Source organism: Hyperoodon ampullatus (assembly GCF_949752795.1).
Source record: "Hyperoodon ampullatus genome assembly, chromosome: X".
Lineage (NCBI taxonomy): Eukaryota > Metazoa > Chordata > Mammalia > Artiodactyla > Ziphiidae > Hyperoodon > Hyperoodon ampullatus.
In genome coordinates, this window is record NC_136913.1 from 43003178 (window position 1) to 43019254 (window position 16077).

Below are 16077 nucleotides of genomic sequence, written 5' to 3' on the forward strand. Positions count from 1 at the left end.
TTTCATAGAAAACCCTTGCAATGATTGCTTTTAGATTTAAAATAACGATAGTGTATTACCTTCATATAAAAATAAATGTTCACTAATAATTATTCAATTGTAAAAATTCTTCCTGCCTTCCAAATTTAAAAAATTGTCAGTGTGCATTAAAAGCATGATGACATTCCTTGATTTTGTGATAAATTTTTTTTAATTTATTTTATTTTTGGCTGCATTGGGTCTTTGTTGCTGCACATGGGTTTTCTCTAGTTGAGGCAATCAGGGGCTACTCTTCTTTGCAGTGCACGGGCTTCTCATTGTGGTGGCTTCTCTTGTTGCGGAGCATGGGCTCTAGGCGCATGGGCTTCAGTAGTTGTGGCGCATGAGCGTAGTAGTTTCTCACAGGCTCTAGAGTGCAGACTCAGTAGTTGTGGCACACGGGCTTAGTTGCTCCATGGCATGTGGGATATTCCTGGACCAGGGCTCGAACCCATGTCCCCTGCATTGGCAGGTGACTTCTTAACCACTGTGCCACCAGGGAAACCTGTGCTAAATATTTTTAATAAAGAGTGTTATAGCAGTTCACAATAGCATATGAAAAGTATCAGAATGTAAAAACAAAAATCTTTTAATGTATTATTTTGGGTTGACTCCTCCATGTTAGTTTTAGTAAAATTAAAACCTCATTGGTTAGTTATTTTCTACTGATGGATATCTCTGGAGAAAATATTCTAAAATATAAATCTGTTAGAGAAATTTAAGAATGAATCTAATGTAACAAAATAGTTACTTAAGTGGAAACATACATGAAAATATTGGGAAATAATTTTTTACCATTATGTATGTATTAGGATAGGCCAACTGCTATAACAAACATCTCCGAAAGTCTCAGCATCTTAACACAGTGAAGGTTTTATTTTTTGCACATGTCTCCATCCAGTGTGGGTTTGGGATGTGGGTCATCTCTGCCCGACATAGGCATTCAGGGACTCAGGCTCTTTTTATGAGTGACTCCTCTGTCTGCCAGGTTTTTTCCACTCCCTTTTCCACCCCCAAACTTCTAAATCCAGTCTGCAGGAAAAGAAAAGGCAGTATGGAGGGTTATACAGGTAGATTTGGAGGGGGGCTAGGCTTTGAAGTGGATTATCCACACATACGCCATTAGCCAGAACTCATTCACATGGCCCACATAACTGCAAAGGATACTGGGGAATGCAGTCTTGCTATGTGCCTAGATGGAAAAAGAAACAGGGTTTGGTGAACACATTAGCATTTCTCTGTTACTCGTTGGTAGTGGTATTACAAACTCAAAGCTACATGAGCATAAGAACTTTACTGATTTCTTTTTTAACATTTTTATTGGAGTATAATTGCTTTACACTGGTGTGTTAGTCTCTGCTGTATAAAAAAGTGAATCAGCTATACATATACATATGTCCCCATATCCCCCTCCCTCTTGTGTCTCCCTCCCACTCTCCCTATCCCACCCCTCTAGGTGGTCACAAAGTACCGAGCTGATCTCCCTGTGCGATGCAGCTGCTTCCCACTAGCTATCTGTTTTACATTTAGCAGTGTATATATGTCAATGCCACTCTCTCACTTCATCCCAGCTTACCCTTCTCCCTTCCCGTGTCCTCAAGTCCATTCTCTACATCTGTGTCTTTATTCCTGTCCTGCCCCTACGTTCTTCAGAACCATTTTTCTTTTCTTAGATTCCATATATATGTGTTAGCATACGGTATTTGTTTTTCTCTTTCTGACTTACTTCACTCTGTATGACAGACTCTAGGTCCATCCACCTCACTACAAATAACTCAATTTCATTTCTTTTTATAGCTGAATAATAGTCCATTGTATATATGTCCCACATCTTCTTTATCCATTCATCTGTTGATGGACACTTAGGTTGCTTCCATGTCTTGGCTATTGTAAATAGTGCTGCAATGAACACTGTGGTACATGACTCTTGTTGAATTACGGTTTTCTCCGAGTATATGCCCAGTAGTGGGATTGCTGGGTGATATGGCAGTTCTATTTCTTAAGGAACCTCCATACTGTTCTACATAATGGCTGTATCCATTTACATTCCCACAAACAGTGCAAGAGGGTTCCCTTTTCTCCACACCCTCTCCAGCATTTATTGTTTGTAGATTTTTTGATGATGGCCATTCTGACCGGTGTGAGGTGATACCTCACTGGAGTTTTGATTTCATTTCTCTAATGATTAGTGATGTTGAACATCCTTTCATGTGTTTGTTGGCAATCTGTCTATCTTCTTTGGAGAAGTGGCTATTTAGGTCTCCTGCCCATTTTTGGATTGGCTTGTTTGGTTTTTTTTTATATTGAGCTGCATGAGCTGCTTGTATATTTTGGAGATTAATCCTTTGTCAGTTGCTTTGTTTGCATATTTTCTCCCATTCTGAGGGTTGTCTTCTCATCTTGTTTATGGTTTCCTTTGCTGTGCAAAAGCTTTGAAGTTTCATTAGGTCCCATTTTATTTTTGTTTTTATTTCCATTTCTCTAGGAGGTGGGTCAAAAAGGATCTTGCTCTGATTTATGTCATAGAGTGTTCTGCCTATATTTTCCTCTTAAGAGTTTTATAGTGTCTGGCCTTACATTTAGGTCTTTAATCCATTTTGAGTTTATTTTTGTGTATGGTGTTAGGGAGTGTTCTAATTTCATTCTTTTACATGTAGCTGTCCAGTTTTCCCAGCACCACTTATTGAAGAGGCTGTCTTTTCTGCACTGTATATTCTTGCTTCCTGTATCAAAGATAAGGTGACCATATGTGCGTGGGTTTATCTCTGGGCTTTCTTTCCTGTTCCGTTGATCTATATTTCTGTTTTTATGCCAGTACCATACTGTCTTGATTACTGTAGCTTTGTAGTATAGTCTGAAGTCTGGTAACCTCATTCCTCTAGCTCCGTTTTTCTTTCTCAGGATTGCTTTGGCTGATCGGGGTCTTTTGTGTTTCCATACAAATTGTGAAATTTTTTGTTCTAGTTCTGTGAAAAATGCCAGTGGTAGTTTGATAGGGATTGCATTGAATCTGTAGATTGCTTTGGATGGTATAGTCATTTTCACAATGTTGATTCTTCCAATCTAAGAACATGGTATATCTCTCTGTCTGTTTGTATCATCTTTAATTTCTTTCATCTGTGTCTTATAGTTTTCTGCATACAGGTCTTTTGTCTCCTTAGGTAGGTTTATTCCTAGGTATTTTATTCTTTTTGTTGCAGTGGTAAATGGGAGTGTTTTCTTGATTTCACTTTCAGATTTTTCATCATTAGTGTATAGGAATGTGAGAGATTTCTGTGCATTAATTTTGTATCCTGCAACTTTATCACATTCATTGATTAGCTCTAGTAGTTTTCTGGTAGAGTCTTTAGGATTCTCTATGTATAGCATCATGTCATCTGCAAACAGTGACAGCTTTAGTTCTTCATTTCTGATTTGGATTCCTTTTATTTCTTTTCCTTCTCTGATTGCTGTGGCTAAAACTTCCAAAACTATGTTGAATAAGAGTGGTGAGAGTGGGCACCTTGTCTTGTTCCTGATCTTAGTGGAAATGGTTTCAGTTTTTCACCATTGAGAACGATGTTGGCTGTGGGTTTGTCATATATGGCCTTTATTATGTTTAGGTAAGTTCTCTCTGTGCCTACTTTCTGGAGGGTTTTTATCATAAATGGGTGTTGAATTTTGTCAAAAGCTTTTTCTGCATCTGTTGAGATGATCATATGGTTTTTATCCTTTGATTTGTTAATATGGTGTATCACATTGATTGATTTGCGTATATTGAAGAATCCTTGCAATCCTGGGATAAACCCCACTTGACCATGGTATATGATCCTTTTAATGTGCTGTTGGATTCTGTTTACTAGTATTTTGTTGAGGATTTTTGCATCTCTGTTCATCAGTGATATTGGCCTGTAGTTTTCTTTCTTTGTGACATCTTTGTCTGGTTTTGGTATCAGGGTGATGGTGGCCTCGTAGGATGAGTTTGGGAGTGTTCCTCCCTCTGCTATATTTTGGAAGAGTTTGAGAAGGATAGGTGGTAGGTCCTCTCTAAATGTTTAATAGAATTTGCCTGTGAATCCATCTGGTCCTGGGCTTTTGTTTGTTGGAAGATTTTTAGTCACAGTCTCAATTTCAGTGCTTGTGATTGGTCTGTTTATATTTTCTCTTTCTTCCCGGTTCAGTCTCGGAGGAACCTTACTGATTATTGATTTATTTATTTATTTTGGTTGTGCCTGGTCTTAGTTGTGACAGGGGGGCTCCTTAGTTGTGACAGGTGGGCTCCTTAGTTGCGGCTTGCAGGCTCCTTTAGTTGAAGCTCACTGGCTCCTTAGTTGTGGCATGTGAACTCTTAGTTGTGGCATGCATGTGGGATCTAGTTTCTTGACCATGAATCGAACCCAGGCCCCTTGCATTGGGAGCTCAGAGTCTTAACTGCTGTGCCACCAGGGAAGTCCCAGAACCTCACTGCTTTTATTCACCCCTGTAACGCTGTAGTTGATGCTATGATCTGTACTGCCCAGATTCCCATTTAGTCTTAGGACCTGTCCACATGGTCAGGATAGTCTGACTTCTTACCTGGCAGCCCTGGACTCCAAGAGTGAGTTTTCTAAGTGATAAGAAGTGGAAGGTGCCACTCCAGCAGCGGCAATTTCATCATCTCTGCCTCCTATGACTCTTCCTCAGACACTGCTGCCTCCTATGACTCTTCCTCAGACACTGCTTGACCAGGTGGCTTGAGCAAGACCCCAGTCTGGTTATTGAGTCCAGAGAAACTGTGATTAAACACTGCTTCTTGTTCCCTTTCCTCAGCCCTCTGTGTTAACTTTGTAAGAATATAAATATATACTTTTCTTTATACAAATAAGCCAATGGAGGTAGTTTAGTGTTACTAACATAGTATTTATAGGCTTAAAACTAAATGTACTCATGGTGATTAAATGTAATTACTGTTATAGGCTTTACAAAACCATAGTGGTTCTCAGACAACACAAAGTAGAGAAGGAATTCCATGTTTTTTAAAAATTATCAAAAAGGAAACTGAGAGTCAGCCTAGACACTTGTGTCCTCAACTCCTGCTTTTCCTTCCCACCCGACCTCTCATTTTTAGTCTGTTTAATAAATGACTTTTTTTTAATAAATGACATTAAAAAAATTTTTTTAATTCTACATTAATTAGGAGGAGACAACACTAACTTTACTGCTTACACAAAACTGTCAGATCCAGAATATGAAAATGTTGGTATAAGCCAGATAAATTATTTACATACTGTTTTTTTAAGCATAATTAGCTTCTGTGCCTCACTTTTTGCAATTTATGAAAATCTAGATGTTTAGCTAACTTCTTTTGGGAGCAAAGGAGGGAATAAGGGTGCCATTCTTTTTGGAAACTATATAATTTTAAAATAATATGCAAAGTCCAATATTATGGCAAAAAAAGACTGTTACTAGCTCATTTTTACTGTTCTGCTTGAACCTGGATAGAATTTTTTTTTCTAAGAAATCAATATAAATGAAGTTTGATTATCAGATTTACAAGAAATTTAAAACTAACAAATCTTTGAAAATACTCACAAGCATTAGATTGTATATCAAACATAAAGAGAAAGTAGAGAATGGAAAAGTCTTACTAAAAATCTAGAAGCACTAGTCAAGACAACAAAAACCTCATACTCTTCAAAGCCCAAATCCCCTGAATTTTTTATGTGTAAGCATTGAACTTCAGTCTGTTTTCCCTAGGGGATTACTTGACTCTGTAGTTGAGATCAAAGGAATATTGACACTCATTTTAGGTAACAACATTTTGTTACCAAATTTAGCTGAATTCAAAGCAATCTTGAAAATGTACAGTTTCTTCTACAGTAAATATAAATGCATTTATGTGTGATAATCCCACAATTATAATAATTATAATTTTGGTTAAAAAAAAAAGAAGTGGAAGGTGCCAGTCTTAAGGCCTGTGCTCAGAAAATGTCACAGTATTACTTCCACCATATTTTGTTAGAGCAGTTGCAGAGAGCTCCCAGACTGAAGGGGAGGGAAATAGACCCTACCTCTCAACAGAAGGACTATCAAAGGATTTGTGACTATCTTCAATCCATCACAATAGTAATATTTGTAATGTTTGTATTTGAGTTACTTGTCTTATTGCCTACAGAGAGATTAATCAATCAGCTAGAGAAACTTAAATACTAGTAAAACTAAGCACTTGCTTTTTATTTATTACCTAATCCACAAGATTATCAAAATGCTTCAGAATTTTATTTCCTAATGAACTTACAGAAGTAATTTTGGATGTATATAAATTAATTGACCTGATTCTTGGGTGCTAAAACTGAAAAGGGGTGAAAAAAGATACAACAGAGTAGGTGGAGCAAATCCTTTTAGAGTTTTTGTTCCAGCTTTCAGGTTAGGTTTTCCTTTCTGTTCCATTATCCTTTCTGCTATTCTCTTGTCCCTTAGTTTAGGGTAGTGTAGTGCATATATGCGGTGATTGAGGGGAGGGGTACAGAGAATTCTGAAATGGAACCACCTTGTGCTGTAAGTTACAGCTGTTTAAATAAGCCTTTTCATTACCACAAGGAATTTTTTGAAGTAAGTTCAACAAATAAAGATGATGTTAACCCCATTACATGTTTTTTAGGTAGACCATGGATGATTTTGATGCTCGTCAATGATAAACAAGTTTCAGATAGTTTTTGTTTTGTTTTGTGTTCATTTGTATATTTAAATTAGTTTCTTTCACAGTAAGGTTCCAATGGAAGGAAAGCAACGCTTCATGTTTGGTTAAAAGGAAGCATGCATTATAAGTTATATTACACATAAGTGGTTAATGTTATATTTATCATGTATGTGTATATGATTTTTAAATTGTAGATGAATTATTGACTTACTGTAAAAACAAAAATAATCAGAATACAAATATTAACTGTATAATATATATGCTTATACAACATGTACATATGTATGTACAAATAAATGGGAACATTCTGTAACTTGCTTTTCTCACTTAACAATATATTATCATATACTTCTGAGTCATTAGTGATACTGGAAGAGAGGATGATTAGATATCCAGAGAGGCCTGGTTCTCCTTGGAATGTAAATGTTGGACTAACTGGGTTATGGAGAGCAGTACTTTCTTCACTAAACTCCAGACTCAAATATTTAACCACCAATGCAATGTTTCCACTTGGATGTCCAATAGACATCTCAGACTTAAAGTGTCCCAAACTGAACTAGTGATGTTCTTCCCAAACTAGTTCCACCTGTAATTTTCTACGTTTAACTAATAGCAGATTCATTCTTCCCGTTCAGTCTTTCAGGCCAAAATTCCTAGAGTCACCTTTGATTCTTCATTGCCTCATACCCCATATTCAGTATCAAAGGAGATCCCCTTGGTTCTACTTTTCAAAATATATCAGATGTCATATAGTAAGTCAAAGGAAGAATGGCCCCTAATGATAAATGGGAGCACAAGCCTGCCTCCCACTCCACTGCTATATTTCATCATCATGCTTCTCTCACCTCCCCCACTCTCCTTGCCCCACTCTTCACACACCTCCTTTCCCATTCCATTTTAGGCAGCAGCAGCCTACCATTTTGCTTTCAATTATGAGAATCAATAAAGAGCACTTTTATACACACATTTATCTTATTTAAAGTTTAAAGCAGTCTTTTGGTAGCTTTTCCAGTTGCTATTGCTGTATAAATTGTTTTTCCAGTTACTGTTGCCCCCAAACTTAGCATCAAGCAACCATGTTTTTATACTTATAGGTTCTGTGGGTCAGGAATTCAGACAGGGCACAGTGGGGATGGCTAGTCTCTGTTCTCCTATGTCTAGGGCCTCATCTGGGAAGACTTGGAAGTTTGGGGGTATCTCAGCGGCTGGGGGCTGGAATCATCTAAAGGCTTTCACTAACATGTCTGCCACCTGGGCTGGGATGACATAGAGATTGCACATGGCCTCTCCATTTGGTTTGGCTTCCTCATAGCATGACAACCTCAGCATAAGCAGACTCTCTACAGTGCTCAGACACAGGGGTCCACATGCACGTGTCCCAGCAAAAAGATGAAGCTGTTTTCCCTTTTATGACCCAGCCTTGCAATTCTCATAGCACCACTTCTGCTGTATTCTATTGGTGGAAACAGTCACATGCCCTTCCTGATTCAAAAGGAAGGGAAATAGACTTCACCACTTGATGGGGCAGTGGGAGAGTCACATTGTAGAAGAGCGTGTGGAATTTTTAAAATACCATCTGTCACAGAGGTTGTAATTGTCTTTTGTTTCATAAATGAGGCATGGAGTCTTGTAGAGAAGCAGAGTGGCAAGATTAACAAGGGGCATCTTGGGAAACTACTCCTAGAGATATTATTATAAGGGCCTCCTGTTTAGTTAGCTTTTAAGGCACTTATTTCAAGCCTTTAAAAAATCCATGATGTTGTGGTATTTGTGCAATTTCTGTGCTATTCACAGATGATTCTGATCCACTCATTAGGAAATGAAGCATAGTCTCTACCTGTTAAATATTTAGATCAACTGAAGACACTGAGGACTCACTGTGCATAAGACTCTGGAAGAGGCTGTAGGTCGGCTTAGAGTGGTTGCAGCTTCTTTTTTTTGCCTCCTCAGTGTCAACAGGAGTGTTCACATGGGCTAGAGGTAGCTGACCTACCCTGAGGAGCAGGTGGATAGGCTTTCTTTCTATGAGGCTAAGCAGGTGTGGTTGTGGGTCCTTTCACCAAAATCAGTCATCCAGAAAGTTACTACAGCATTCGTTTACACTCAAGCATCCAAATTGAAAACTGCACTTACTACATTACTCTAACAAAATTGCTCATATCTCTAGGCTTGTGAGCTTTTGCTGATTTGTTCAGTGGTCTAGTGACCATTCAAAGAGTGTCCCTCTACCAAGTGTATAGTGGCCAGAGAAGAAAATCACTGAGAGATGATCCTGGGATTTCGTCCAGCTATAGCAATGTTATGTGTACCTGAAGATGTTAAAGCTGCATTTTACAAAACCCCAAAGTAATATTTTTTCATTTATTCTCATAGACCTTCCCTCTATCGTTATAAGAATTTCTCCTTGTGAGTGTGTATTAACCACCTTTTACCCATGCATTTCCTTGCCTTTGGTATTACTGTTTTGGCCTATAATTTTTTTTATTGTCGTAGGCTCAGTCCTTAGATTCAGACCTTTAGTTCAAGATACATATGAAAGATGAGTGAGATAACATCATCATTGTTATAAATTTTGCATTGAAATATAATATACACACAGAAAGATAACTAATGCATAACTGTATAACTCAGTTTTCATGAATTAAATACACTTGCTTAACTGGCACCCAGATCAAGAAAGAGAACATTACCAGCACCCCAGAAGCCCTCCTTCTGCTCCTCCCCACTGACTTCCTTCACCATAGGTGACAGTTTTGCCAGTTTTTAACCTTCATACTGAGACTGGATTGTTTTGTTCATCATTATGTTTGTGAGATTCATCCATGCTATTGCATGGAGCATTTCCTTAAGTTTCACTTCTGTGTCATATTCCATTGTGTGATATACCACATTTTATTTATCCATTCTGCTTTTGATAGATATTTGGGTTGCTTTCAGTTTTCAGCTATTATGAAAAATGCTAATATGGACATTTTTATACATCTTTTAGGATACATATGTGTACTTTTTTGTTAAGTATATTCCTAGGAGTGGGTTTCCTAGGTCATAAGGTATGCACATGTTCAGCCATAATATCTGCCAAATAGTTTGCCAAAATGATTGTACCAATTCACACTCCCAGCAGCAGTGGTCGATTTGCTCCATTTCCTTACAAGCACTTAGTATCTTCAACTTTTGGTCAGTCTTTTCAAGTTTAGCCATTCTGGCAGGTAATGGTGATTATGATTTCAATTTGCATTTCCGTGTTAACTCATGAGGTCAAGAACCGCCATCTGGATAGCCTTATTTGTGAAGTGTCTATTCAGGGTTTTTGCCCAGTTTTTAATTGACTTCTCTGTTGTTTTCTAATTGATTTGTAAAAGTTTATTATACATTGTTGATAAACACGTTTTTCAGTCTTGGAGGTTAATGGTTTTTCTGTCTTATTTAAAATATCTTTGTCTATCCCGAGGTCATAAAGATATTCCCCTTTGTTTTCTTCCAGAAGCTTAATAAATGTATTAGTTTAAATCAAGAATATTTATAGTCTACCTTGTTCCACATAGAATTTGAGGCAATTAAGATGAATAATTAAGCAAAATATTCTTCCTTTTAGAAAAAGATAAATCTTGAAAAAACTTAGATATTCTATAATTACCTCATAAGCCATGCACCAAAAAGCACAGCATATTTAATCTCTTGGTCTCTGGAGAATTCATATGCATGTCTTGTCCTTTTCGGTTGGGTTCATTTCAGTTGGAAGCAGGCCTCCGATAGCAGTTCCCAAATTTTTAACTTCAATTAATATTTAGAGTTCCACTTTTTTCCTCAAATACTTTGTTGTTGTTGGCTTTTAAAAACCCCATATGGTAGAAAAATTAAAATATGCAAATGTGTGTAGTTACTCACTTTATTCCACATGCATTATTTGGAATCATAACCTTTTGGAAGAATGCTTAGGAGGAAATATTCAATCTAAAATTACAGGGTGGACTATGCCTCTGTATATATTTATATGTATTCTTATGAATACATTTATCTTTATGAATCCTTGTACATACATAGTAATTCCAGAAGCTCCAGAAGCCTTCCAGAGAAACAATTTTCATTATTTTATGATGACACATATATCTATTTCTTTCCCTCTTTTTTATTTTTAATTAATTAATTTGTTAATTTATTTTTGGCTGTGTTGGGTCTTCATTGCTGCGCGTGGGCTTTCACTAGTTTCAGAGACCCAGAGTGACTCTTCATTGCGGTTCGCGGGCTTCTCATTGTGGTGGCTTCTCTTTGTTGCGGAGCACAGGCTCTAGGCGCGTGGGCTTCAGTAGCTGTGGCACATGGGCTCAGTAGTTATGGCTCGCAGGCTCTAGAGGCAGGCTCAGTAGATGTGGCGCACGGGGTTAGTTGCTCCACGGCATGTGGGATCTTCCCAGACCAGGGCTCAAACCCGTGTCCCCTGCATTGGCAGGTGGATTCTTAACCACTGCGCCACCAGAGAAGTCCCTTTCTCTCTTATTTATTATAAATTTTTTAACATCTTTATTGGAGTATAATTGCTTTACAATGGTCTGTTAGTTTCTGCTTTATAACAAAGTAAATCAGCTATACAAATACATATATCCCCATATCTCCTCCCTCTTGAATCTCTCTCCTACCCTCCCTATCCCACCCCTCTAGGTGGTCACAAAGCACTGAGCTGATCTCCCTGTGCTATACGGCTGCTTCCCACTAGCTATCTGTTTTACATTTGGTAGTATACATAAGTCCATGCCACTCTTTCACTTCGTCCCAGCTTACCCTTCCCCCTCCCCATGTCCTCACGTCAATTCTCTACGTCTGCATCTTTATTCCTGTCCTGCCTCTAGGTTCTTCAGACCCTTTTTTTTCTCTTTTTCTTTGTTTAGATTCCATATACATGTGTTAGCATACGGTATTTGTTTTTCTCTTTCTGACTTCACTCTGTATGACAGACTCTAGGTCCATCCATCTCACTACGAATAACTCAATTTTGTTTCTTTTTATGGCTGAGTAATAGTCCACTGTGTATATGTCCCCAATTTTCTTTATCCATTCATCTGTCGATGGACACTTAGGTTGCTTCCATGTCCTGGCTATTGTAAATAGTGCTGCAGTGAACATTGTGGTACATGACTCTTTTTGAATTATGGTTTTCTCCAGATATATGCCCAGTAGTGGGATTGCTGGGTCGTATGGTAGTTCTATTTTTAGTTTTTTAAGGAACCTTCATACTGTTCTCCATAGTGGCTGTATCAATTTACATTCCCACCAACAGTGCAAGAGGGTTCCCTTTTCTCCACACCCTCTCCAGCATTTATTGTTTGTAGATTTTTTGATGATGGCCATTCTGACCGGTGTGAGGTGATACCTCACTGGAGTTTTGATTTGCATTTCTCTAATGATTAGTGATGTTGAGCATTCTTTCATGTATTTGTTGGCAATCTGTATATCTTCTTTGGAGAAATGTCTAGTTAGGTCTTCTGTCCATTTTTGGATTGGCTTGTTTGTTTGTTTTTTGATATTGAGATGCTTGTATATTTTGGAGATTAATCCTTTGTCAGTTGCTTCATTTGCAAATATTTTCTCCAATTCTGAGGGCTGTCTTTTCGTCTTGTTTATGATTTCCTTTGCTGTGCAAAAGCTTTTAAGTTTCATTAGGTCCCATTTGTTTATTTTTGCTTTTATTTCCATTTCTCTAGGAGGTGGGTCAAAAAGGATCTTGCTGTGATTTATGTCATGGAGTGTTCTGCCTATGTTTTCCTCTAAGAGTTGATAGTGTCTGGCCTTACATTTTGGTCTCTAATCCATTTTGAGTTTATTTTTGTGTATGGTATTAGGGAGTGTTCTAATTTCATTCTTTTACCTGTAGCTGTCCAGTTTTCCCAGCTCCACTTATTGAAGAGGCTGTCTTTTCTCCACTGTATATTCTTGCATGCTTTATCAAAGATATGGTGACCATATGTGTGTGGGTTTATCTCTGGGCTTTCTATTCTGTTCCATTGATCTGTATTTCTGTTTTTGTGCCAGTACCATACTGTCTTGATTACTGTAGCTTTGTAGTATAGTCTGAAGTCTGGAAGACTGATTCCTCCAGCTCCGTTTTTCTTTCTCAAGATTGCTTTGGCTATTCGGGGTCTTTTGTGTTTCCATACAAATTGTGAAATTTTTTGTTCTAGTTCTGTGAAAAATGCCAGTGGTAGTTTGATAGGGATTGCATTGAATCTGTAGATTGCTTTGGGTGTTATAGTCATTCTCACAATGTTGATACTTCCAATCTAAGAACATGGTGTATCTCTCCATCTGTTTGTATCATCTTTAATTTCTTTCATCAGTGTCTTATAGTTTTCTGCATACAGGTCTTTTGTCCCCTTAGGTAGGTTTATTCCTAGGTATTTTATTCTTTTTGTTGCAGTGGTAAATGGGAGTGTTTCCTTAATTTCTTTTTCAGATTTTTCTACATTAGTGTATCGGAATATGAGAGATTTCTGTGCATTAATTTTGTATCCTGCAACTTTATCACATTCATTGATTAGCTCTAGTAGTTTTCTGGTAGAGTCTTTAGGATTCTCTATGTATAGTATCATGTCATCTGCAAACAGTGACAACTTTACTTCTTCTTTTCTGATTTGGATTCCTTTTATTTCTTTTTCTTCTCTGATTGCTGTGGCTAAAACTTCCAAAACTATGTTGAATAATAGTGGTGAGAGTGGGTACCTTGTCTTGTTCCTGATCTTAGTGGAAATGGTTTCAGTTTTTCACCACTGAGAACGATGTTGGCTGTGTGTTTGTCATATATGGCCTTTATTATGTTTAGGTAAGTTCCCTCTGTGCCTACTTTCTGGAGAGTTTTTATCATAAATGGGTGTTGAATTTTGTCAAAAGCTTTTTCTGCATCTGTTGAGATGATCATATGGTTTTTATCCTTCGATTTGTTAATGTGGTGTATCACATTGATTGATTTGTGTATATTGAAGAATCCTTGCATTCCTGGGATAAACCCCACTTGATCATGGTATATGATCCTTTTAATGTGCTGTTGGATTCTGTTTACTAGTATTTTGTTGAGGATTTTTGCATCTCTGTTCATCAGTGATATTGGCCTGTAGTTTTCTTTCTTTGTGACATGTTTGTCTGGTTTTGGTATCAGGGTGATGGTAGCCTCATAGAATGAGTTTGGGAGTATTCCTCCCTCTGCTATATTTTGGAAGAGTTTGAGAAGGATATGTGTTAGCTCTTCTCTAAGTGTTTGACAGAATTCGCCTGTGAAGCCATCTGGTCCTGGGCTTTTGTTTGTTGGAAGATTTTTAATCACAGTCTCAATTTCAGTGCTTGTGATTGGTCTGTTTATATTTTCTGTTTCTTCCTGATTCAGTCTCAGAAGGTTGTGCTTTTCTACGAATGTGTCCATTTCTTCCAGGTTGTCCATTTTATTGGCATAGAGTTGCTTGTAGTAATCTCTCATGATCCTTTGTATTTCTGCAGTGTCAGTTGTTACTTCTCCCTTTTCATTTCTAATTCTACTGATTTGAGTCCTCTCCCTTTTTTCTTGATGAGTCTGGCTAATGGTTTATCAACTTTGTTTATCTTCTCAAAGAACCATCTTTTAGTTTTATTGATCTTAGCTATTGTTTCCTTCATTTCTTTTTCATTTATTCCTGATCTGATCCTTATGATTTCTTTCCTTTGCTAACTTCGGGGGTTTTTTTGTTCTTCTTTCTCTAATTGCTTTAGGTGTAAGGTTAGGTTGTTTATTTGAGATGTTTCTTGTTTCTTGAGGTAGAATTGTATTGCTGTAAACTTCCATCTTAGAACTGCTTTTGCTGCATCCCGTAGGTTTTGGTTCATTGTGTTTTCATTGTCATTTGTTTCTAGGTATTTTTTGATTTCCTCTTTGATTACCCCCTTTCTCTCTTTTTTAGGTGGCCTACCCTGTTCTTTAAAATTTCCAGGGACTCATAATTCAGATTTCATCTTGGTTACATTTTCTGATGCTTCATGTAGTATCTAGGACATTCATTGTAGAACGAGTCATTGGTATGAGAAATTTCTGTTTCTTCCCTTGCTTGGTTTCCTTGCCTTGGGCTCTTAAGTGTCAGGAGGGGTTTGGGAAAATAATGGGTTTGCTCAGGCCTGCTAGATAATTTGGTGGAAGAATGGGAATCTTTCATCCCATTGTGTTATCCTGACTCAGACTTATAGTCACTATCATTTATGGTTGAGAAATGCCTTAAGTTTGTATGAATCCATGGCCTCTTGGCTTTAACTCATCTACACAAATAGTAAAAATAATAAGAGATACAAAAATAAAACACTGGCATTATTGATCATCTGTTTTTTACTATACACTTTACTAAGCACTTTATTTTATTTCATATAATCGTCATAATAACCCTATAAGTTTGATACTATTATATCATAACTTATGATTATCATCCTTCTCAGCTAAGAAAACTGAACTTTGTAGAAATTAAGTAATTGCCCAAGATCACCATGCGAGTGAGTGGCAGAAAAAAACAGGTTTGTGTGAGTCTATAGCCTATACTCTTTACCACCATCCAGTATGGCCTCCATGGTAGAAAATCATGAGTTTAGCTAAAGTATATCTTTGGTATGTAATCTGGCTGTGCCTTTGTACAGGTATCACCCCTTCTGCTGGTTCCCCTTCTAAATAAATGTGGTGGCCATTGCACCAAGAACGCACAATGCAACATTTTATTAGAAGGAATGGTAGTAAGGGCCTAGGAGCCAAAAGGGTAAATGAAACATTTTATTAGTAAGAGTATTCACAGCAAATAACAAAGCTGGATTTGTAGAACCATTTGCTTTCTAGAAAGGGATCTGTCATGCCTCTCATTTGGCAGAGCAGGGGATTTCCCCAGGGTGGGAAGGGAGAACATTCAGCTCCACTGTATGGGCTGAGTGCTGTTGGGCCCATCCAGTCAGTGCCTGGAATCTGTCATTTGTTGATTGTTATCAGTGTCTTTTCTTTTGCTTTTCTAGGATTGTAGCCGACAAGGTAAAGGAGGTCCTATTTATCCGACCCCGGAAGTACATCCAGTGCTCCAGCCCAGAGCCCGCAGAGCCTGGCTACATCAACATCATGGAGCTGGCGGCATCTGTGTGCCGCTATGACCTAGATGACATGGACATCTTCTGGCTCCAGGAACTCAATGAAGACCTCGCAGAAATGGGTAAGTTGTTTCCTCACAAGTAACTTGTTCCTTGACTTGATTTGTGATTTTTTTAAAAAGTTGTCAGGACCGTTTTAACTTGCTTTCATTTTGTGGCTTCCTTTCTTTTCTGGGCTCTTCATTTATTTTTCTCTTTAATCTTAATCTTAATGAGGCATTTCCTGAAATGCATAAATATATTGAAGTAGAGCAGTAACATTTAAATCTGAC

The 16077-nt window shown here is 37.7% G+C and overlaps 1 protein-coding gene across 3 annotated transcripts in view; it reads left to right on the plus strand.

Annotated features, from left to right (window-relative positions):
* Positions 1-16077, plus strand: part of JADE3 (jade family PHD finger 3) — a gene marked incomplete at both ends in the record, with an annotated part of 68561 nt that overhangs the window by 23161 nt on the left and 29323 nt on the right. For 2 of the 3 annotated variants that reach the window (XM_079727457.1, XM_079727456.1), the window contains one exon: positions 15677-15867. In XM_079727457.1, the coding sequence (XP_079583583.1) occupies positions 15677-15867 (191 nt within the window). Of the gene's footprint in view, positions 1-9346; positions 9421-15676; positions 15868-16077 lie in introns of all 3 variants that reach the window. The other variant, XM_079727455.1, reaches the window with a different exon arrangement.